Below are 23,027 nucleotides of genomic sequence, written 5' to 3'. Positions count from 1 at the left end.
AGCCCACAGAAACATGGATATAGATAGAAACCCAGTCATACGTTGAAGACCATATCACAGATCAATGTCTTTCAAAGGATGGTGTTAAAAAATCAAAAGAAGTTCTGAACAGTTTCATTACGACTTTGTTGCAAGGCAGGTGTATGACATCAGAGAGCAGCAATATACAAAACGGGTCTTTCCAGTCATACCAACTTTGTTAACTGTGCAAGAGGGTGACTAGAGTTAAGCCTAGCTTAGCTTTACCAGTCATATTCCACTGGTTTCTTGTGTTAAAACAATAGCCATTTAACTAAAGGTACTTTCGCAGTAAGAGTGAAGTGACGGTTTATGCAAAGTTTCAGAAATGTCAAAATGCAAAGCTATGCTCTAAAACAATCATATGGCGGCTGTCCATTCACAATAAAAACAGTTCTATGCTTTTATTTTCTGTTTACTTTTCCACCTGTTGAGTTTACAATGAAAGCCACACTTAAACACACAGACATATGTGAGGTTTGATGCTCCACCTGGTACAGCATCCCTTCAGGTAGGACAGTCCCATCGCAATATGCTCTTGCACGATCAAGTTCATCAGGAACATTTTGCTCAAAATTGAAGTGAAAATGACCTCAAGTCAACCACAAACAACTTAATGAAAAGTGCAAAAGGACAACAATTCCTACCATAGTTCTTGAATTGGCAACAAAAAGGAAAAAAGGCATGCAACGTCTTTATTGCGTTGATCAAGTTCACCATTTTGTTCTAATGGATACAACTTTTTTTGTTTAACTCAACCTCCTCACTCAGTTTGTCGCAAAGCCAATAGTTAATGTCTGCACTCCGAAAGGCACGTAACACCATCTCTGCCTCTAGAGGTTTTCAGTTTTTGTTTTTCAAAACAAATGTATGACAGACTTTAATTTGCAGCTCTTCCGATATGAGAATATTAACTAAAAATCATACACTGCAAGATCCATAACCTTTACATAATTTGGTTAATACATCAAATGATAAATAAAATTCTAGAATAGAAATAACATAATATTTTATAATTTAAAAAAAAGCAGTCTGATTTCAGCTACCTTAGTTTTTGAAGAAAGATTTTCTAGGAATATCATAGGTCATGGTCACCAATAACCTTCTGTGCAAATACCTTGCAGTGAAGATGCTTTAAAGATCATGCATGAGATTAGAATTTGGTCAGTAGTACTGACATACATAAACTCAAAGAGGCAACTAGGAGAGCAACGGTGACCATTGCCACAGCACAGCCGACATCCCATCTGTTGGGAACCCTGCACTACCCTGAAACACTGCAGTTCCACTGCGTTTTCATTGGTATTTTTTTGTTGCGATTCACATTTTACTGCTATTTCCATAGGCCACTGGCAGTTGAAATTAACCACTGCACTAACACCATCAGAAGCAGCAACTTGTTTTTTCCTGTTACTAATAAGGACAGCCCTTTTGTTCCCTGCACGTTAGTCATCATATATTCTTGGAGGACCATCATCATCCGTATTGAATGAAGCCTTCTTTCCATGCTTCTGCACATGATCTTCATTGCATTTCTCCAACTTTTCAATCTAAATTGGAAGAACAGAAGGTCAGAAAATCAAACAACATACACAAAACAACATTACATTAACTATTTTCACAATTTGATATTTGGCGTGGAAAGCAAGGGGGTGGGGTGGGCAGGGACAATAGATGTTAATAGGATCCTTTTAGCTCCTGGCTTTCTTTCGCTGTCATTCCGTACTTCTAGTCTGAGCAGAGGCCCACACCCCGCACTCCCTCATACTCCAGACACTGCAACACAGAAATGTGTGCCCTTCCAACAAATAACCAATTGGCTTACCATCTCCCTTGCATAAATGGCTGGATGACAGCAATTGACGTTTAAATGCAAGAAAGGAACATAACAGTGAATGAATAAAGATCACTTGAATTGGCACAACATTTATCATAATCTGTGTACTGTATGGGGGCAATCAAGCAATTTTTGTTAACACAATACCAGTCTAAATAGCACCTGATCCTCCACTTGCTTAGGGAGCAGTGTTCACAAATTGCATGTGGCGTGGTCCATGTGTCTAGTTTACAGATCTCAGAAAAGTGTCCCAAAGTTTTTCTGCATGCATGCCATTGAGCATGTTCAATAGCTTCTTTGTTCCACATATTGTACGCACTTCATGTGGGTATGTGAAAGGACTATGGGCAAGGTTTTCTCAAAAAAAGGTTAAGGATATGCATTGCGGTCGGCGACTCCGAGGCCTTACGTGCTTGTGCGCCCTTGGGCGGTGTGTCAGTGACCGTATTTTTTTTTTGGGTGAACGCCCTTTCCAGAGGAAAAGGCCCAGTCACATGCCGCGAAGACTGTTGCATGAAGGGATGCTGAACCGCGAGGTTCGGGAGGCGCTGAAGTTTTCGGCGGCCCTGTTCATTGCACGCTTCTTCGACGTCAAAGAGGCCTTGGGGGTTGTGCGTTGTATGTGTGTGTGCCTCTGTCGCCAAGGTGTGAACTACCCATAACTGAGCCTGTGGCCCGTCTGTCAGGGACAGGCATTTGGGAGTCTGAAGGTTCTGCCGAAAGGTTGCTGGCTTCCAATTCGGCACCATGGCTGCCAATGGATTCCTCGTCGTCTGAAGCAATGGCGCAGACGGGGGGGGGGGGGGGGGGGCGGGAGGGTGGGGGGGTGGGCTGTCGGGGGAAAGGAAAAACAAAACAAAAAAAAAACGCCTTCAGCCTGCATAGCATAGGCCGCCCACAGTTTAGTCCGCCTGTCCAACGTTTTTCGGTCAAAAGACCTTGCACAAGTGCTCGTCCTGGTCTCGAGGAAGACACCAATTGCAACAGCGATGGGTGCCCTTCCAAGGAAATTTGCTGTTACACGACAGGCACAATCTAAAGGGTGTCCTCCGACAGCAGCAAGACCAAAAAGAGAAGGGAAAAAGAACTACATTATTAAAGAAGAATAACCCAGGGCCCCACTCTCCCTACTGTAAGGGCCTGGCTGGAGGACCAAGGCCACACGGTCGACAGTTGTCGAAGTTTTCGGCAGCAGGAAGCCCACAAGGCAGTCGTCGAGAAAATTAGTCGTGAGACTAGATGACCGTAGGACGTGGGGACAAAGTAGGCAATATCAACTCTTGCGAGCTCCCCATAGGCGACCAACTAGGTTGGCGGAAAACAATCTGAGGGACCTCGACGCGTGAGGGATTTTGGGTACACTACACGTCATGTTAGGGATAATGTTACAGTCTCGCCCATGTCGACGTCCCCCTTCGATCTTGGAAAGAAAGATTCAATACTCTGCGAATTCCACTAGATGTCGGACTATATGCACAGCATGTGATTCTAAGCAGATTCACAAACATCATTTTAAACACAACACAGAATGGAAGTAAACAAATTACACTCCTCTGTAGAGGGGAAGAGCACACCATCTTCGGCCATGCAGAACACTTCTAGCGACGTCCTCAGATTGCATGTTTTCTGACAAGTGAAAAATGTCTCTTGTATATGTGTGCATGAACCCTTCTGCCTCCTTGTCGGGTGCGTGTGATTCTAAGCAAATACAAGCTACAGAAACACAATTACTGGTAAGTAATATTCGTCTTCTGGAGCTTGTGAATCGACTTAGATTCACATCCTTTGCATAGATTAACAAGCAGTAGTGAAGGAGGCAGGAGAGCTGAAGGGCTGGTATGATATGATATATGATATGGCATTTGTAACGCGCCTATACACAAGTGTTTCAAGGCGCGACGAGGCAGGGAGGGGGGGGGGGGGAACAAGGGGAAGACAGACAACTATCCTAATAGGCCAGGTGTCATTCAGATCGCGCAAGTGCAGGGGTAGGGGGAAGGGAGAAAGTGCATGGTGGGGGGGCGGGGGGGGGGGGGGGGGGGAAGTGCAGTACAAAGTAAGGAACAAGTTACTTACCTGTAACTGTTGTTCTCCAGCATGGGTCTGGCATGGATTCACATGCTCATGAATATTCCCCGTCGTCAGGCTGGGAATCCTCGGTAAAGAAAAAACAAGTATCAGTTTCGTTTCTGATCTGTCTTTCGTAGTAATAACCAATCACTGGTCTCTGCGTCATACTGACCACAGCCAATGACTGCCCTCTACCTAAGCACCGCCTCTGGCAGCCATCTTCAGATTTGGAAGCACGTGAAGTGGCAGTATGACCAAGTGAAGAGCCGCAGAGGGGTAGGCGGGAGGGTTCGCATGTGAATCCATGCCAGACCCATGCTGGAGAACAACAGTTACAGGTAAGTAACTTGTTCCTTCTCCAGCATGGGGTCTGGCATGGATTCACATGCTCATGAATAAAGAATACATAGCAGTACACACATGCACAACCACGGGAGGTGGCAAAGGCTCAACATTAAGCATCACATAAACTCAACATTAAGCATCTTACCTCCTCACCAGGCTCACCTCAGGCGAACAGGTTGCGCAGCACTGCTTGGCCGACCCTGGACTCCTCCCTGGAATCCCGGTCGACGCAGTAGAATTTCGTGAAGGTGTGCGTCGACCTCCACGTAGCAGCCCTGCATATGTCCAGCAGGGGCACACCAGATAGGAACGCCGTGGTAGCTGCGATCGCTCTGGTGGAATGGGCTCTCGGACGGCCAGGCAGCGGTCGGTTTGCCAACCGGTGACAGCACATGATACAGCCGGAGAGCCATCTGGAGATGGAAGCCTTCGAGAGAGCCTTCCCCTGATTGACAGGTCCAAAGTTCACAAAGAGTTGTGACGTCTTCCGAAAACCCTTCGTGCGGTCCACGTAGAACTTCAGCGCTCTAGCTACATCCAGCGAGTGCAAAGTCCTCTCAGCCGGCGACGAAGGCGACGGGAAAAACACCGGTAACACCAAGGGTTCGTTGAGATGGAAGTCCGACGGTACCTTGGGCATGAAGGAGGGGTGCGTCCTGAGCACTACCCTCGTGTCGTGGAAAGTCAAGTACGGGGCCTTGCAGGAAAGGGCCTGGATCTCTCCCACTCGTCGTGCGGAGGTGATGGCCACAAGAAAAGCTGTTTTCCACGATAGAAACTTCAACGGGGCCGAGTGCAGAGGCTCGAACGGAGGTCCCATGAGCTTGGTCAGCACCACGTTGAGCTCCCACGCCGGGGCCGGAGCCTTCACCGGCGGGAACGATCTGAACAGTCCCTTCATGAACTCTTTCACCAGACGATGAGACCACAAGGACGTCCGGCCCGTGGTTCTGGTGTATCGGGAGATCGCAGCAAGATGAATCTTGATGGACGCGTGTGCCAGACCAGCTTTGGCCAGCGTCAGCAGGTACGGCAGTACTTGGGGAGCCGTAATCCGTAGAGGGTTAATCTTCTGTGCGTGGCACCAGACAGAGAACCTCTTCCATTTGTGTCCGTAGCATTTAAGAGTCGAGGACGCCCTGGCCTTTGCAAGAACCTCTCTGCAATCGGCCGGTATGTCGTATCCTCCAAACTCTAGCGCTGCAGGAGCCAGGCCTGCAAGTTCAGCGACTTCGGGTCGTGGTGGAGGATGGCGCCTCCTTCCCTGGAGAGTAGATCCGCGTCCGCCGGCAGCTTGATCGGCGGGGACGCTGACAAGTCCAGAAGGTCCGGGAACCATATCTGCCTCGGCCACGCAGGTGCGATGAGGATCATCCTGCACCGTGACCTCTTGAGCTGGTTGATGAGCCGGATTAGCAGAGGCAAGGGAGGGAACGCGTAGAGGAACAGGCCCTCCCAGGGGAACGAGAAAGCATCGCCCATGCTCCTCGTCTGGGGAAACCTGCTGGCGAACCTCCGGCACTTGGTGTTCGTCGCCGTCGCGAACAGGTCGATCTGGGGTGTGCCCCACCGTCGGAAGAGGCGATCCACCAGATCCTGCCGTAGCTCCCACTCGTGGCACGAGCGCAGCTCCCTGCTGAGTGAGTCGGCGATGGTGTTTTTTATCCCTGCCAGATGAAACGGCACCAGAAAAATCCCTTGGGCGACGGCCCAATGCCACAGGTCCTGCGCCTCCTTGGACAGCGCCGGGGACCTGGTTCCGCCCTGTTTCCTGATGTAAAACATGGTGGTGGTGTTGTCGGTGAAGATCCTCACCACCTTGCCCTTGAGGGACGGAAGGAAGGACCTGAGGGCCCAAAACACTGCACGGAGCTCCAGGACGTTGATATGTAGGGACTTCTCCGTCGGGAGCCAGAGTCCCCTTGCGTGCAGATTTTCGGTGTGCGCTCCCCACCCTTCCAGGGAGGCATCCGTGGTCAGTCTCCTGGTGGGCTGGGGTCTGCAAGTCCATGCCCGCCGTCAGATGCGCGCGGGTGCCCCACCACCGTATCGCTCGTCGGAAACTCTCGTCGAGCTTGATCCTTTCCTCGAAGCTGCCCGTCGTCTGGATCCAGCGCGCATCCAGGAATTCTTGCAACGGGCGCATCCGGAGCCTGCACATGGGAATGAGGTAGATGCAGGAAGACATCATCCCGAGGAGGGACTTGATGGACCTCACTTTGGCCGCGTCGGCCACCAACATCCGTTGCACCTTGCCCAAGATGGTCCTGGTCCTCTCCTCCGACGGGGAGGCCAGAAGGGACACTGTGTCGAGCCTCGCTCCCAGAAACAGTGCGACTTGCGCGGGCACCAGGTGGGATTTGGCGTAGTTCACGGAGAATCCCAGGTCCGTGAGGAGTTGGACGGTCCTTGCCGTGTGGACCACGGCAAGCTCCCTCGTCTTGGCGCGGATGAGCCAGTCGTCCAGGTAGGGGTAGACGTGAATCCCCTCGCGGCGCAGCTGCGCCGCCACCGGTGCAAGGCACTTGGTGAATACCCTGGGTGCCGACCGTAGTCCGAAGGGAAGGGCTTTGAACTGGTAATGACGCCCTTGGACCACGAATCTGAGGAATTTGCGGTGCCCCTTTAGGATGGGAATGTGGAAGTAGGCATCCTCCAAATCCAACGACGATAGGAAGTCTCCTTCCTCCAGCTGACCCAGGACGTGCTGGAGGGTGACCATCCGGAACTTCTGCGCCTTGATGAACTTGTTCAGACGTCGCAGGTCTAGGATGGGGCGCCATCCTCCCGTCTTCTTCTTCACGAGGAAGTATCTCGAGTAGACTCCGGAGCCCCGAAGCCTCTTTGGGACGAGTTCGATGGCGCCCTTTCTGAGCATCGCCTTTACCTCCAGGAGAAGTTGAGGGACGTGAAGTTCTTTCCTGGCCACGGGGGGGACGCGCGGGCACCTTCTTTGAAACTCGAGCGCGTGGCCCCGGGCCAGGGCGTCCAGCACCCAACGGTCGGTGGAGATGGACTCCCACACGCTGACGAAGCCCGCCAGCCGGCCTCCCACCGGGGTGCTTCGGTGGGGGCCCGACCCCACGGCCGGTTCAATCCTGCTTGGACGCGGCCTTGCCGCCATGACCTCCTTGGCGACGACGGCGGGGTCCGCTAGACTTGCCTCGTCCTCTGTAGGCCTCTTGCGACGACGAGCGGGCCGCTTGACGGTAGGAAGCGAAACCGCCGCCGGAACCTTTGGAGGCGCCCTTGCCTCCGCCGCTCCGAAAGGGCGTCCGTCGTTGCAGGACTCCAAGGGCCCGGGCCGTCTCCGTATCCGCCTTGATGGCCTGAAGGGAATCGTCCACTGTCTTCCCAAACAGGTTGTTCCCGTCGAAGGGCATGTCCAGGACTCTGGTCTGGACGTCCTGCCGGAAGTCCGTAGCTTTGAGCCATCCACGACGTCGAAGGCAAACGCCGTTGCCCAGCTGGCGGAACCCAGTGTCGGCGATGTCCGTCGCCACGGTGATGGCGTGGTCCGAGGCCACCTCACCTTCCTGCAGGATCTCAAGGGCCTCCGCCCTCTTGTCGTCCGGCAGAAAATCCAGCAGGGGAGCCATCTTGTACCAGAGCTCCCTGTCGTAGCGGGCCACGATAGCCAAGGCGTTGGCCGCTTTAATCGTCGTCGCTGCCGACGAGATGACTCTACGCCCCATAGTATCCAATTTCTTTCCCTCGCCGTCCGGCGGGGAAGTCGATGTGGAGGCCGCACCCCCCCCCCACTTTCTTCCTGGCTGCCGCGGAGACGACGGAGTCCGGGGTAGGCTGCGCCCGGAGGCATAGGGGGGCCGTGTCCGGGACCCGGTACTTTTTCTCGTACCGGTCTCTTCTAGCTGGCGTCGTGGAAGGGTTCTTGAGGAGGGAAAGGCCCTCATCCCAAATGTCGTCCAACAGAGGCACTGCGAGGACCGTCTTCCTCTTGGCCTCGCGCCGCTGATAAAGGAAGCCTTCCTTTTTCTTCTCCTCAGGGCAGAGTTGGAAAAGCTCGGAAGCCCTGGAGATCATGGAGTGGAAAGATCCGATCTCGTCGGGCGGAGAGGCCCTGGTGGGAGGCGACGACGGAAAATCCTCGTCGTATGCCTCGTCGTCCGTACCCGTCGCTGCCGTGTCAGTCCCCGTATCATCCCCTCGGGTGGACGGGGAGGAGGGCTGGAAGGGGCGCGACGGTTGAAAAGGAGGTGGTGGATGGATCCTTCTTTTCTTGGTAGGGGGAACACCAGAAGGTCCCGGTTCTGGATCCCCCGACGGGAGAGGTTCCTCCGTCGGTAACGGTAGCCTCGTCCTTATCTCGGAGCATAAGGACTGTATGGCCAACAAAATGGCCGCCGAGTTGTCTTGCGGCGCTGGCAGAGGGGAATCCGACGGGCGAGCAGGGGCCCCGTCGGTATCCTCGACGATGTCGTCGTCGTCACCTGCGTCGGGGTCCATTCCGACGGGCTGGCCTTCTTCCACGCCTAGGCCGTGGCTTAAGACCTCGATCAGCTCCTCTTCTGAGGTTGAGGCCGACTCTACGACGACGCCCTGCCCCCCCCTTCTTCTTCCCCACGGGGGGTTTCACGGGGGTCCTATCGATGGGCACAAAGGAAGACTCCCTCCGAGGAGGCAGGGAGATTCTGGGCCCTGAGGTCGCCACCACTGGTGCAGCCACCACAGGCTGAGCCAGGGCCGCCGCGACCGTTTCGATAGAGGGCTTGGTCGGATGGATCAAGGCCTTCACCACCTTAGGTGCGCTCACCGCCTTATCCTTGAGGGAGGGGGCACTGCCACGCTCCTCCTCTGCCTTAGAGCTCGACCGGGGCCTCTCCAGGAGCTTCGCCGGGTGCTCGGCCTTCCTCTTACCCGACCCAGAGCGTTGGCTCGTGGTTGATGGTGCCGGGGAGGGTGCGCCCTGCCTGGCGCCCGTAGAGCCCGACCGTTCGGTGCTCCCGGTGCCAGCGGACTCGCGGTGCTTGGCCTTATGTTGGGCCCCCGTCGCCGGGGCGCCCTCAAAGGTCTTAGAAGACCGCTCGGATTTCTTCTTCTTCTCGCCAGACGGGCTCTTACCCTCCAGCCAGTTGGCGAGACGTTGATGGCGGTCCTTCATGGTCCGTTCCGACATGTTGCCGCAAAACGCACAGTCCTTCTCCACGTGCGTCTTGTCCTCATGAAGGCAGTAAAGGCAGAAAGAGTGTTCGTCCTCCTTGAAGACGTTCTGCAGCTGGCATCCAGGGCAGACCCTGAACAGCTTTCCGGGCGTCGAGCTTCCCTTCTCCTGGGCCATCTCCGAGACCGGGCCTGAGAAGCTTTTGGAGTCCTCCGAAGTGTAGCTCGACGAAATCTTCACCCTTGAGGGGCACAGATGAATCCGACACGGGTCCCCGTTGATCGGATGTAGAATCGGTGGAGCTTGAGGCTCTTTTGACCGAAAGAATCGAAGTTTTTTGTAAAAAGCGCGAAAAAATAGCACTAACGCTCGAGAGCAATAGCACGAGGATCCCAACACATGATCGTGCGGTAAAAATCTGAAGATGGCTGCCAGAGGCGGTGCTTAGGTAGAGGGCAGTCATTGGCTGTGGTCAGTATGACGCAGAGACCAGTGATTGGTTATTACTACGAAAGACAGATCAGAAACGAAACTGATACTGGTTTTTTCTTTACCGAGGATTCCCAGCCTGACGACGGGGAATATTCATGAGCATGTGAATCCATGCCAGACCCCATGCTGGAGAAGTAGAATAAAATAAATAAAGGGGGCCAGCTGGTGGCAAGGTAAGTGCAGACAAGTGCTGGGAAGGGGGGCTGTAGGGATACAGAGACAGTCCCGCAGTGCAGGGGTTGCCAGGGAGGCAGTGCAAGTGGAGAGTGGCTGGGCCCAGGACCGGGGTCGGTGAGAGTGGACCAGTTGCAGATTCAGTGCAGTTTCAGTGAAGAATTAGCAGGGGAGTGGGGAAAGAGAAAGCAGAAGCAAAGAGGAAGGTTTTGAGGTGCTTCCGGAACCAGAGATGGTTCTCCTTAAGTTTCAGGGAGACAGGAAGGCTGTTCTAGAGAGAGGCCCCTGCCGCAGAGAGAGATCTACCCCCAGCTCCTAGCTTCGAGAAGCGGCTGACCCTGAGGGAGTTGGAGACGGATGAGCGAAGGAAGATATTTAGGAAGAGAGAGTTGAAGGTATTTAGGCCCCAGGCCCCAGAAGGCCTTGTGGACAATGCAGAGGGTTTTGAACTTTATCCTCGCAAGAATACATGTTTTAGCATTGCTTGACCACTTGTGGATAGAGTTTGATTATGCGTCTCCACAATAGTGTTTTGCAAACATGTGAATTGAACTCCAAGTTGCTGCTTTTCAAATGACATCCAGTGGTACATTAGCCAAAAAAGCAAGGGTTGCTGCTGTGCTGCTTGTGGAATGACCAGTGTGTGCATGCTAATGCTTTGTTCGCTATGGAATAGCACATTTGCATGCATTTAACAATCCACCTAACCATAGTTGCCTTACCTCCCCTTCGTTTACTGCTGCAACAGACATGAAAAATTGTTTTTCATATGTCATTGGTTTTGTAAAAGTAGGAACAAGTTACTTGCCTGAACCTTTTGTGGTCTGGCATGGATTCACATGCTCATGAATATTCCCAGTCAGGCCGGGAATCCTCAGTAAAAGAAAAGTTCCACTTTCACTTACAAACTGTATTTCTTCTCAAAACCAATCACTGCACTCTGGGTCATACTGCCCCCAGCCAATGACTGCCCTCTCCCTAAGCCCCTCCTCTGGCAGCCATCTTCAGATTTGGTAAGCACGTAAAGTGGCAGTATGACCAGTAAGAGCCGAGAAGGGTCAAGGAGGGAGGATTCACATGCAAATCTATGCCAGACCCATGCTGGAGAACAATAGTTACAGCTAAGCAACTTTTTCCTTCTCCAAGATGGGGTCTGGCATGGATTCACATGCTCTTGAATAAAGAATACATAGCAGTACAACATTACACAAGCACTGGAGGTGGCAAGCTCAACAGAAGCAATTAACTCTTACCTCTGGAACAGGCTCACCTTCAAGCAAACAGGTTACATAGCACTGCTTAGCCGACCCTGGACTCCTCTCTGGAATCCCTGTGGACGCAGTAGAATCTCGTGAAGGTGTGCATGGACCTCCACTTAACAGCCCTGCAGATGTCCAGCACGGACACAACAGACAGGAACGCCGTCATCACATCGATCGATCTGGTGGAATGGGCTCTCGGAGGGCTGGGCAGCAGTCGGTTCGCCAACCAATGACAGTGTGGGATGCAGCCAGAAGGCCACCTTGAGACGGAAGCCTTGGACAAGGCTCTGCCATGGTTCACAAGACCAACCTTCACAGGACCAAAGTTCACGAACAGTTGTGGGGTCTTCCGAAAACTCTTTGTGCGTGCCACATTGAACTTCAGAGCACGAGCAACGGAGGGAACGCGTATAGGAACAGGCCTTCCCACAGGAATGAGAACTCATCCCTCATACTCTCGGCTGGTGGAACCTGCTGGCAAATTTCTGGCATTTGGAGTTCACTGCCATCACAAAGAGATCTGGGATCTGCCCCACTTGCAGAAGATGCAGTCCACCTGATTCTGCCAAAGTTCCCACTTGTGGCAGGAGCGCAGCTCCCTTCTGAGGGAGTCAGCAATGGTGTTCTTGACTCCTGCCAGGTGAAACGGGATGAAGAACATCTCTTGGTCGACGGCCCAGTGCCACAAGTCCTGCACCTCTCTGGAGAGCGCTGGGGATCAGGTACCCCCATGCTTCCTGATGTTAAACATCATGGTGGTGTTGTCCATGAAGATCCTCACCACTTTTCCCTTCAGGGACAGAAGGAATAACTGGGGGGCCCTGCCCACAGCACGAGGATATTGATATGGCGATCCTTCTCCGGCAACCACAGGTCCCTGGCATACAGTGACTTGAAGGTCCTCACCGTGGCGGCCTTCATTGACAAAAGTCATTGCACCTTCCCCACTATGGCCACTACCCTCTCCCCAGAAGGCAGCCCCAGGAAGGCAACCATGTTGAGTCTTTCTCACAGGAACAGTGCATCTTAGGATAATTGACAGAGAACCCAGTTGCGTTAGCAGCCAGACAGTCCTCTTCCATGTGTTCCACAGCTACTTCCCATGACCTGGCCCGGATGAGCCAGTCGTCGAGGCCCAGGTACACGTGTATCCCCTGTAGACTAAGATGGGCCACTACTGGTGCCAAGCACTACCCTGGGCGCTGACTTCAGGCCGAAAAGGGAGGGCCTTGAATTGGTAGTGTCTTCCCTGCACTACGAAGCACAGGAACTTCCAATGCTGCCTGTGAATGGGGACGTGGAAGTATGCGTCCTCCAGATCCAGCGACGTCAAGAAGTCTCCTTCCTCCAGTTGGCCGAGCATGCCGCATGACCATCCTGAATTTTTAGGGCTGGAAGTACTGGTTGAGACGCTGCAGGTTTAGAATGGGTCTCCAGCCCCCGGTCTTCTTCTTGACTAAGAAGTATCTGGAGTAGACTCCGGACCCCCAGAGTCATCTTGCAACTAGCTTTATCGCTCCTATTCTTAGCATGGCCCGCATGGCTAGTGCCTCCTGCAGGAGCTGAGGGATGTGCTGCTCCTGCCAGGTCACTAGAGGGATATGCAGACACTTTTGTTGAAACTCCACTGTATAGGTCTGTGGGCCAGACCGTCAAGCACCCATATGTCGGTGGATATAATCTTCCACTCGCTGACGAATCCCACCCCCACTGGGGTGCATGGGTGGGGATTCCATTCCCCCCCCCCCCCCCAAGGTCCTGGCCAGTTGAGTCCGGCTTCAGCGCTTGTGTTCCACATTGCGTGGCAACAACAGTGCTGGCAACCTCCCCCGAAAGCCTTGGAACGGCCTCTGTAGGCCTCCTGGGTCGTGGACCGAGAAGGCTGACGGTACAACAAGGAACCTCCACCGAAACCCTTTGTCTATCTGATTTCCGCCATAGGTGCGAAAGGATGAGCAGTGCTGTTGGAGTGCCTAGGGCATGAGCCATCTCCGAATCAGTCTTGATGGCGTGTAAGGACTAGTCGACTGCCTTCCCGAAGAGATTGTCCCGGTCGAAGGGCATGTCCAGTACCCTTGTTTGGACCTCCCGTCGGAAATTTGGTAGCCTCAGCCAGTCTCGACGACGGAGGCAGACATCATTCCCCATCTGTCGGAAACCTGTGTCAGCGGTGTCCAGGACCACTGATGGCATTGTCCTACTACTTCCCCTTCCTGGAGGAGGGAGATTCCTCCACCCGCTTGTCGGATAGGAACTCCAGAATCGTGGCCAGTTTGTACCCCACTTCCCAGTCATACCTAGCCAGGAACGCCAGTGCATTGGCCGCCTGATTGGTCGAAGTCGCGCAGCAGATTCTTCTTCCCATGGTGTGCAACTTCTTCCCAGCGGACGACGACGGGTTAGATGATCTCTTCCTTGCAGCTGCCGACCCCACAGAGTCCGGCGACGGCTGCAACCGTAGTGGGTGTGGACTCTGGCACCTGGTACTTTTTCTCCAGCCTATCCTACTTGGCTGGGGCCATTGCTGGATTCTTCAACAGAGCCAGGCCCTCCTCCCAAAGGTCGTTCAGGAGGGGCACCTCCATGATAGTCTTCCTTTTGGCTAGACCCTCTGGTATAGGAAGCCTTCCTTTTTTTGGTCTTCTCAGTTGTCAACAGTAAGAGCTTGGACGCTCTGTCGACCATGGCATGAAACAAACACACCTCATCCGGTGGGGACACCCTTGGTTGCGGTGATCTGCCCACCAGGACAGTGTCATCGTCCGTTGTCGTGGCCGTCCCCATGTCCTGATCCCTGGGGGGGGAGGGGAAAAGGCACGTGGCATGGGTGTGGAGGCTGATGCAGCGGCGTTGGATGGAGATGCCTCCTTTCTGCCAGAGCCTGATCCAGAGCCACCAGGACCAGAGGCATACTTTTCTGAATTTCCGACACCAACATGTGCAGGCTCGAAAGGATGTCCAGCGATACATATTTCGGCGGAGTTGGTGCGGTAGGCCCAATAGGCACTGTGCTATTGTCACAGTCAGCATTTCTAGTGTCGTCCCCACATCCTCGTGGATCGAGTCTATGGACACCTAGTCTTCCTCGTCCGAGGAAGACACATCTATGCCTCGGAGTACAGCCTGTCCTGAGGCCTCCTTATCCCCTCCACCCCTTTTTTGCATCCTGAGGGGGCCGGATTCGGATTTAGCGACGGCATCCTCTTTTCCGGTGTCCTCTCCACTGCCTCAGGGTAGTGATACTCTGGGGGCAGTTTGGGCGCAGTTGGGGCTACCTTCACCGGGGCATCCCAGTTAGCCTTTGTGAGCAAGGCCGCCACCATCTCGCTCAGAATTTTTCTTACGCCACCTGGGCCTTCTTAGGCAGGTTGGTCGGTCGCCTTTTCTTGCACCTTAGGCTGCTCCTGCAGCTTAGCTGGGCTGACCAATTTCCTCTTTGAGGAGGAGCTGGATCAATGGGGTGAGGTTGATCGTGCACTGCCTATCACGGGACCCGCTTGCGCAGCGACCCTGGCGGAAACAGACTTGTAGTGCTTGGCCTAGTCTTGGGCCCCCACGGATGGGGTGCCCTCAAAGGACTTAGAAGCCCGCTCCTCAGACCGGCGGTACTGGGCAAGGCATGCCCCTGCTTGGGGCACAGGGTAGGGGCCTTGGCGCTGAGCCAAGCCACCAGTCTTCTGTGGCGATCTTTCATGGTTCTCTTGGTGAACCCGAGGCAGATTTTGCAATCTCCTTCTCTGTGGTCCGGATGGAGACAGTAGAGGCACTGATGTTTGTCCTCCACAAACACGTTCTGCAGTCCGCAGCTGGAGCAGAGCTTGAAAAGGGACCTTCCATCCTTCTCCTCCAACATGGTCCCGGTTGCGGAGTAGGCCCGATGGCCTTCTGGAACTCGACAAAAACCTGATGATCCTTGCTCTTGAGGGGCGCCAGAATTCACCAACAAACGGATCCCCGCTTGTCGGACAATGGAGAGAAAGGGACCACAGGCTTAGTTTGACAAAAATAGGACTTTTTCCATGAAAAAGCACAAACACGCGTAGAATAGCTCACGGAGCAAAACTCGAGGACTCCCCACTCTGGAACGTGCAGTAAGAATTTGAAGATAGCTGCCAGGGAGAGGGCAGTCTTTGGCTGGGGGCAGTATGACCCAGAGAGCAGCGATTGGTTTAGAGGACAAATTCAGTTTGTAAGTGAATGTTTTTTCTTTTACAGATGATTCCCGGCCTGACGACAGGGAATATTCATAAGCATGTGAATCCATGCCAAACCCCATGCTGGAGAAGTACATTACTGTCTTGCGTACATCTAGAGTATGTGCTGTTTTTTTCTCCTTTGCTTTGTGGATTTTGGAAGAAAGCTGGCAATTTTATTGCTTTGTTCACGTGGATTTTGATATGGATTTGGGCGAGAATCTAGGGTGCGTTCTTATGACCTCTTTTTAAAAAAAAATTTATGGTACGGTGCTGGCCCGCTCTTGGAAGTCCCCAGAAGGACCACTTATAGCCCAGTGGTGGACAAAGCTCTGGGACATATTGATCGCAGAAAAGGTGACGGCAGCAAGAGCAGGAGTCCTCCACCGATTCCAGAACGTCTGGGCCCCAGTCCTGGAGTATGACATGCGTTTCCCCGCCCTGACCTACAAACCCATTAAAGCTTGGTGGACTCTGAAGGATCTGGAAAACCCCAAACCTGACAGACAATGGAGCACAAGGCAGACGACCTGGGACAGAGGGACTTGGCCGGGGGAATGGGAGGTGGGGGGGGGGAGCGACGTTTTAGGAAAATATTTGGGATTCAACATGTTTTTGCTTAATGTGCTGTGCATTTGTCAACCTGCCTTGATTTAAAATAAACAGTTAAAAAAATAAAATGTATGGTGATGAATGGTTCTGAGACAGATAGAGCTTGTGGCTAACTTATCCCTCTAGAGGCAAGTTATCTTGTATGTTATTGTCTTATGGGAGGCTTTGTGCAGGGGTTCAAACAGATGTCCCAGGAGCCAAGTGAGAACCGTGTTTAGGTCCCATCCCAAAAGGATGTGAGATACTGGTGGGTGAATTCATTTAACGCCAACGCTTTAACAACTAGTACTTTCCAACATGATTTTTTTATTGTGATGTGGTTTATGCTGCTAAGGCTGCCAAGTGAATTATACACGAGCCCAGAGTCTAGTAAGTATACGAGCTATAGAACCACCTCTGGAGCGGAGCAATCTATGGGACTGGTTTTGTTCTTCACACCACAATACACATCCTTCCCATTTGTTGAAATTGCAATGGCTTGTGGACAGTTTGCTTGCTTCTGTAATGATATCCATACACCTTGTGGGAAGTTGGAGATGGCCCAACTATGACCTCAGGAACCAAGCTGCGAAGTAGGTCATCTGAGGAGTTGGGTGTGTCACTGGTTCGTTCTTCAGTGTTAGCATGTCTTGCATTAGGGAGGGTAGTTTGAGAGGTGGGTACAGAGACATGCACATTAGGTGCGAGAACCATGGCAGTCATGCCCACATTGGTGCAATGAGTATCATGGTTAGGTTCTTCTTGTGCATTATCTTGCATATGAGTGGTATGAGGAAGGAGAGCATATGCAAATCTCTATGACCACCTCATCCATAGTGAGCTGCCTAGGGTCCCTGGTTGTGGGAACCTGGATGCTACGTTTGGCCAGTTTTTGTTTTCTCTTGTTGCAAACAGGTCTATTGTTGTGTGATCCATGTCACAAAGATTTGTTTCAGTGTATTGATGTGCAGTTCCCACTCCTGTTCTGGCATTAAGACTCTGCTGAGGGAGTCTGCTAGGCAGCTGTGGATCCCTGGGACGTGTTTAGCTTGTATGGAAATGTCCCCTTGTATGCACCAATGCTAAATGTCTTGTGCTAGGGTGGATAGAGGTTTTGAATTAGTTCTGCCCTGTTCGTTGATACAGAACATTGCAGTAAATGTTGTCCGTTTGTATAAGGATGATCTTTCCCTGTAGGACATTTTGAAAGGAAAGTATTGCTATCTACAAAGCTAGGAGTTCCAGCCATTTTATGTGGTAAGTCGTTTGTTTTTTTGTACACTTTCTCTCCCCCCCCCCGGCCGCCAAATCCTGCCAGTGATAAGTCTGTTATTTGTGGATGTGGGGGCACAGAACGTCTTCCTTTACTCATATTGCTTGGTGACCCAGTTTACGGTTTGGGAGACTACCACTAGATCGTCCCAATAGCACTTTTTTATGCACACAGATCAACCAGGTTTGTTACGAGCCACACGATGAATGACAACATTAGAACAGTTACACAGTTAATACCCAGGGGCAAAGGATTTTTGAAGGCAACCTCAGTTCAGGTGGCCTTAGATGCAGAGAAGGTGTTTGACAAACTGAACCATAGAGCCATAGGTTGTGTTGATATCTTGTGAAGCTGGATCTTTCCGATCTTTAGAAATTCAACTGCGAAAAAGGCTGTCCCCACTCAATCATGTTGGCCATGTAACCTTTGGCTAAGCAGGTTAGGGTTTACTGTGGGAAATATGGCATACATTTTGGACAATCCGAATTTAAGCTATCTTCGTTGACTAGGTGCTCCTTACTCTTCAGAACCCAGTTTCACTTGAAAACCAACTTGAACTAAAAAAGGCGCCTATGTGGGACATAACAGGTTTTAATTAGAACTGCTAGGCCCTCATCTACCTCCTGAAATGTAGTCTAAAGCTAAGAAAGAATATATCCGGGCAAAGTAACTTATCTGGGAGTCAATGTCGCCCACAAATAGGTCTACCCAAATTCGAAAAGATATTGCCAACTTCTAGGACAGGATGGTATATCCAGATCGCTTCATTCCTGCAGCAGAGCCTTTGTTTTTGTAATTTACAAAGACCACGTGCACCAGAGACACGTCCTTCACACTGAAGGCTGAATTAGAAGCAAATAAGGCTTATTTTTGGGAGGGTTGACCACTGTTGAAGAGTACAGATAACTCACAAAAGGAGACCAAGTAAAAAGGTTACCCACACAGGAGTCTACAATCTACTATAAATTAATACTTACAGTCACGTGTGCAAAAAAAGACACCACACAGTTTACATAGAAAACAGGATACTATTGTATTATTAATAGTTACACTGTTGAAATGGTAAGCAAAAACAATGGTTAAACATATGACAAGAGTTATAAGGCAACCATCTAAATATTTAAAAAATGAAGAAAAAAAAAAAACACCACAAATGCTGCCATGAACATTCCAGCCTTAGGCCTTGAGCAACTGTTTTGCAAAAGTTATAGTCAAGAAGATTTACTTATTTAGGAGAAGAGTTAGTCAATATAAAAAAGTATCCCGATAGGCCAAAAATAAGATAGCAAGTGTTATATATGATGCATGTACTGTGTGTACTGTGACAAAGGTCCCTGCCTTGCTCTGGGGACATCTAGTGGAGTGACCACGAGGGCAGAGGACCTCCCCAACGTAGCAGATGATGGATGAGGATATGTTGGCAGGAAGGGCCACCCCCACTACCCCCTCCCTAACACCCCCCCCCACCTTGTCGCTCTTTATGGGTCCACATTGCACGACATGGAGACGTTGGGCCTTGTGTAACCATTCCCAAGTGATTCAGTGCTTATAGAAGGAAGCATTAGGTATGGAAACAGTAAGTCTCCTCTATTCTCAAACCCCAGCTATTCATGGTTCTGATGCAACTAGAAGTTGTGGATTCAATCAAATCCCTTTCCTCTAGTTTCCCTCGATGGCTGGATGGCACTCCTAACGCAAGGTGAAAAGAAGTCCACACACACACACACAAACCACCCCCCCGCCCCCCACAGACACCCACTTGATGAAGATGGCTGCTCATCTTAATCAAGGCTGGTTGTCCAATTGGAAAAAATCTAAATACCACAAAGGTCAAGTCCATTTAAGAGCAGGCTATTGCAAAGTCTCACAGGGAGGGGTTACAGCGTTATGTAAACCCATGTTCTATCAGGCAGTGGTAGCTTGGAGTAGGTGGTGATGGTAGGAGCTTGGAAAGAAGAAAGTCTTTGGGGAGGTGGGACGGGACATCAGGATATCAAAAAGGAGGACAGCTTAGCCCATTATCTTAGAAAGGTTTGAGCGGTCTGGTATGTCAGATTCAGAAGGCAGAGAGGTAATTCACCACAAATTGAGTAATTAAACCAAGAGAAAAAGGCCCATCCTTTCCCTACGTCTTAAGCAGAGGATCTTAGCCCCATCTAAAAATAAGAATCCAAAAGGAACAAGTTACTTACCTGTAACTGTTGTTCTCCAGCATGGGTCTGGCATGGATTCACATGCTCATGAATATGCCCTGTCGTCAGGCTGGGAATCCTCGGTAAAGAAAAAAACCAGTATCAGTTTCGTTTCTGATCTGTCTTTCGTAGTAGTAACCAATCACTGATCTCTGCGTCATACTGACCACAGCCAATGAAAGCCCTCTACCTAAGCCCCGCCTCTGGCAGCCATCTTCAGATTTGGAAGCACGTGAAGTGGCACTATGACCAAGTGAAGAGCCGCAGAGGGGTAGGCGGGAGGGTTCGCATGTGAATCCATGCCAGACCCATGCTGGAGAACAGTTACAGGTAAGTAACTTGCTCCTTCTCCAGCATGGGGTCTAGCATGGATTCACATGCTCATGAATAAAGAATACATAGCAGTACCCACATGCACAACCACGGGAGGTGGCAAAGGCTCAACATTAAGCATCACATCAAACTCAACATTAAGCAATCTTACCTCCTCACCAGGCTCACCTCAGGCGAACAGGTTGCGCAGCACTGCTTGGCCGACCCTGGACTCCTCCCTGGAATCCTGATCGACGCAGTAGAATTTCGTGAAGGTGTGCGTCGACCTCCACGTAGCAGCCCTGCAAATGTCCAGCAGGGGCACACCAGATAGGAACGCCGTGGTAGCTGCGATCGCTCTGGTGGAATGTGCTCTCGGACGGCCAGGCAGCGGTCGGTTTGCCAACCGGTGACAGTACATGATACAGCCGGAGAGCCATCTGGAAATGGAAGCCTTCGAGAGAGCCTTCCCCTGATTGACAGGTCCAAAGTTCACAAAGAGTTGTGACGTCTTCCGAAAACACTTTGTGCGGTCCACGTAGAACTTCAGCGCTCTAGCCACATCCAGCGAGTGCAAAGTCCTCTCAGCCGGCGACGAAGGCGACGGGGAAAAACACAGGCAACACCAAGGGTTCGTTGAGGTGGAAGTCCGACGGCACCTTGGGCATGAAGGAGGGGTGCGTCCTGAGCACCACCCTCGTGTCGTGAAAAGTCAAGTACAGGGCCTTGCAGGAAAGGGCCTGGATCTCTCCCACCCGTCGTGCGGAGGTGATGGCCACAAGAAACGCTGTTTTCCACGACAGGAACTTCAACGGGGCCGAGTGCAGAGGCTCGAACGGAGGTCCCATGAGCTTGGTCAGCACCACGTTGAGCTCCCTCGCCGGGGCCGGAGCCTTCACCGGCGGGAACGATCTGAACAGTCCCTTCATGAACTCTTTCACCAGACGATGAGACCACAAGGACGTCCGCCCCGTGGTTCTGGTGTATCGGGAGATCGCAGCAAGATGAATCTTGATGGACGCGTGTGCCAGTCCAGCTTTGGCCAGCGTCAACAGGTACGGCAATACTTGGGGAGCCGTAATCCTTAGAGGGTTAATCTTCTGTGCGTGGCACCAGACAGAGAACCTCTTCCATTTGTGTCCGTAGCATTTAAGAGTCGAGGACGCCCTGGCCTTTGCAAGAACCTCTCTGCAGTCCGCCGGTATGTCGTATCCTCCAAACTCTAGCGCTGCAGGAGCCAGGCCTGCAAGCTCAGCGACTTCGGGTCGTGGTGTAGGATGGCGCCTCCTTCCCTGGAGAGCAGATCCGCGTCCACTGGCAGCTTGATTGATGGGGACGCTGACAAGTCCAGAAGGTCCGGGAACCATATCTGCCTCGGCCACGCAGGTGCGACGAGGATCATCCTGCACCGTGACCTCTTGAGCTGGTTGATGAGCCGGATCAGCAGTGGCAATGGAGGGAACGCGTATAGGAACAGGCCCTCCCAGGGGAACGAGAAAGCATCGCCCATGCTCCTCGGCTGGGGAAACCTGCTGGCGAACCTCCGGCACTTGGAGTTCGTCGCTGTCGCGAACAGGTCGATCTGGGGTGTGCCCCACCGTCGGAAGAGGCGATCCACTAGATCCTGCCGTAGTTCCCACTCGTGGCACGAGCGCAGCTCCCGGCTGAGTGAGTCGGTGATGGTGTTTTTTATCCCTGCCAGATGAAACGGCCCCAGAAACATCCTTTGGGCGACGGCCCAATGCCACAGGTCCTGCGCCTCCTTGGACAGTGCTGGGGACCTGGTTCCGCCCTGTTTCCTGATGTAAAACATGGTGGTGTTGTCGGTGAAGATCCTCACCACCTTGCCCTTGAGGGACGGAAGGAAGGACCTGAGGGCCCAAAACACTGCACGGAGCTCCAGGATGTTGATATGGAGGGACTTCTCCGTCGGGAGCCAAAGGCCTCTCGCGTGCAGATTTTCGGTGTGCGCTCCCCACCCTTCCAGGGAGGCATCCATGGTCACTGTGTCCTGGTGGCCTGGGGTCTGGAAGTCCATGCCCGCCGTCAGATGCGCGTGGGTGCCCCACCACCGGATCGCTCGTCGGAAACTCTCGTCGAGTGTGATCCTCTCCTCGAAGCTGCCCGTCGTTTGGATCCAGCGCGCGTCCAGGAACTCCTGCAACGGGCGCATCCGGAGCCTGCACATGGGAATGAGGTAGATGCAAGAAGACATCATTCCGAGGAGGGACTTGATGGACTTCACCTTGGCCGCGTCGGCAACCAACATCCGCTGTACCTTGCCCAGGATGGCCCTGGTCCTTTCCTCCGACGGGGAGGCCAGAAGGGACACTGTGTCGAGCTTCGCTCCCAGAAACAGTGCGTCTTGCGCGGGTACCAGGTGGGACTTGGCGTAGTTCACGGAGAATCCCAGGTCCGTGAGAAGTTGGACGGTCCTTGCAGTGTGCTCCACGGCGAGCTCCCTCGTCTTGGCTCGGATGAGCCAGTCGTCCAGGTAGAGGTAGACGTGGATTCCCCTCTCGGCGCAGCTGCGCCGCCACTGGTGCAAGGCACTTGGTGAATACCCTGGGTGCCGACCGTAGACCGAAGGGAAGGGCTCTGAACTGATAGTGACGCCCTTGGACCACGAACCTGAGAAATTTTCGGTGCCCCTTTAGGATGGGACTATGGAAGTAGGCATCCTCCAAATCCAACGACGACAGGAAGTCGCCCTCCTCCAGCTGACCCAGGACGTGCTGGAGGGTGACCATCCGGAACTTCTGTGCCTTGATGAACTTGTTCAGCCGTCGTAGGTCTAGGATAGGGCGCCATCCTCTTCACGAGGAAGTATCTTGAGTAAACTCCGGAGCCCCGAAGCCTCTTTGGGACAAGCTCGATGGCGCCCTTCCTGAGCATCGCCTTTACCTCCAGGAGAAGCTGAGGGACGTGAAGCTCTTTCCTGGCCACAGGGGGGACGCGCAGGCACCTTCTTTGAAACTCAAGCGCGTGGCCCTGGGCTAGGGCGTCCAGCACCCAACGGTCGGTGGAGATGGACTCCCACACGCTGACGAAGCTCGCCAGCCGGCCTCCCACCGGGGTGTTTCCGTGGTGGCCCGACCCCACGGCCGGTTCAATCCTGCTTAGACGAGGCTTTGCCGCCTTGACCT

General features: G+C 52.5%; 1 protein-coding gene across 1 annotated transcript in view; it reads right to left on the bottom strand.

Moving 5' to 3' along the window:
* Positions 1-396: 396 nt before the first annotated feature.
* Positions 397-23,027, bottom strand: part of RIOK3 (RIO kinase 3) — a 112,223-nt gene continuing 89,592 nt past the window's right edge. The window contains exon 14 of the mRNA XM_069620901.1: positions 397-1,568. Within this exon, the coding sequence (XP_069477002.1) occupies positions 1,464-1,568 (105 nt within the window). The 3' untranslated portion in view covers positions 397-1,463. The remainder of the gene's footprint in view (positions 1,569-23,027) is intronic.

This window comes from Ambystoma mexicanum, chromosome 5q (assembly GCF_040938575.1).
Source record: "Ambystoma mexicanum isolate Mex_15411 chromosome 5q, UKY_AmexF1_1, whole genome shotgun sequence".
Classification (NCBI taxonomy): domain Eukaryota; kingdom Metazoa; phylum Chordata; class Amphibia; order Caudata; family Ambystomatidae; genus Ambystoma; species Ambystoma mexicanum.
The sequence above is the reverse complement of the archived record's forward strand: the minus strand, read 5'-3'. Positions and strand labels throughout refer to the sequence as shown.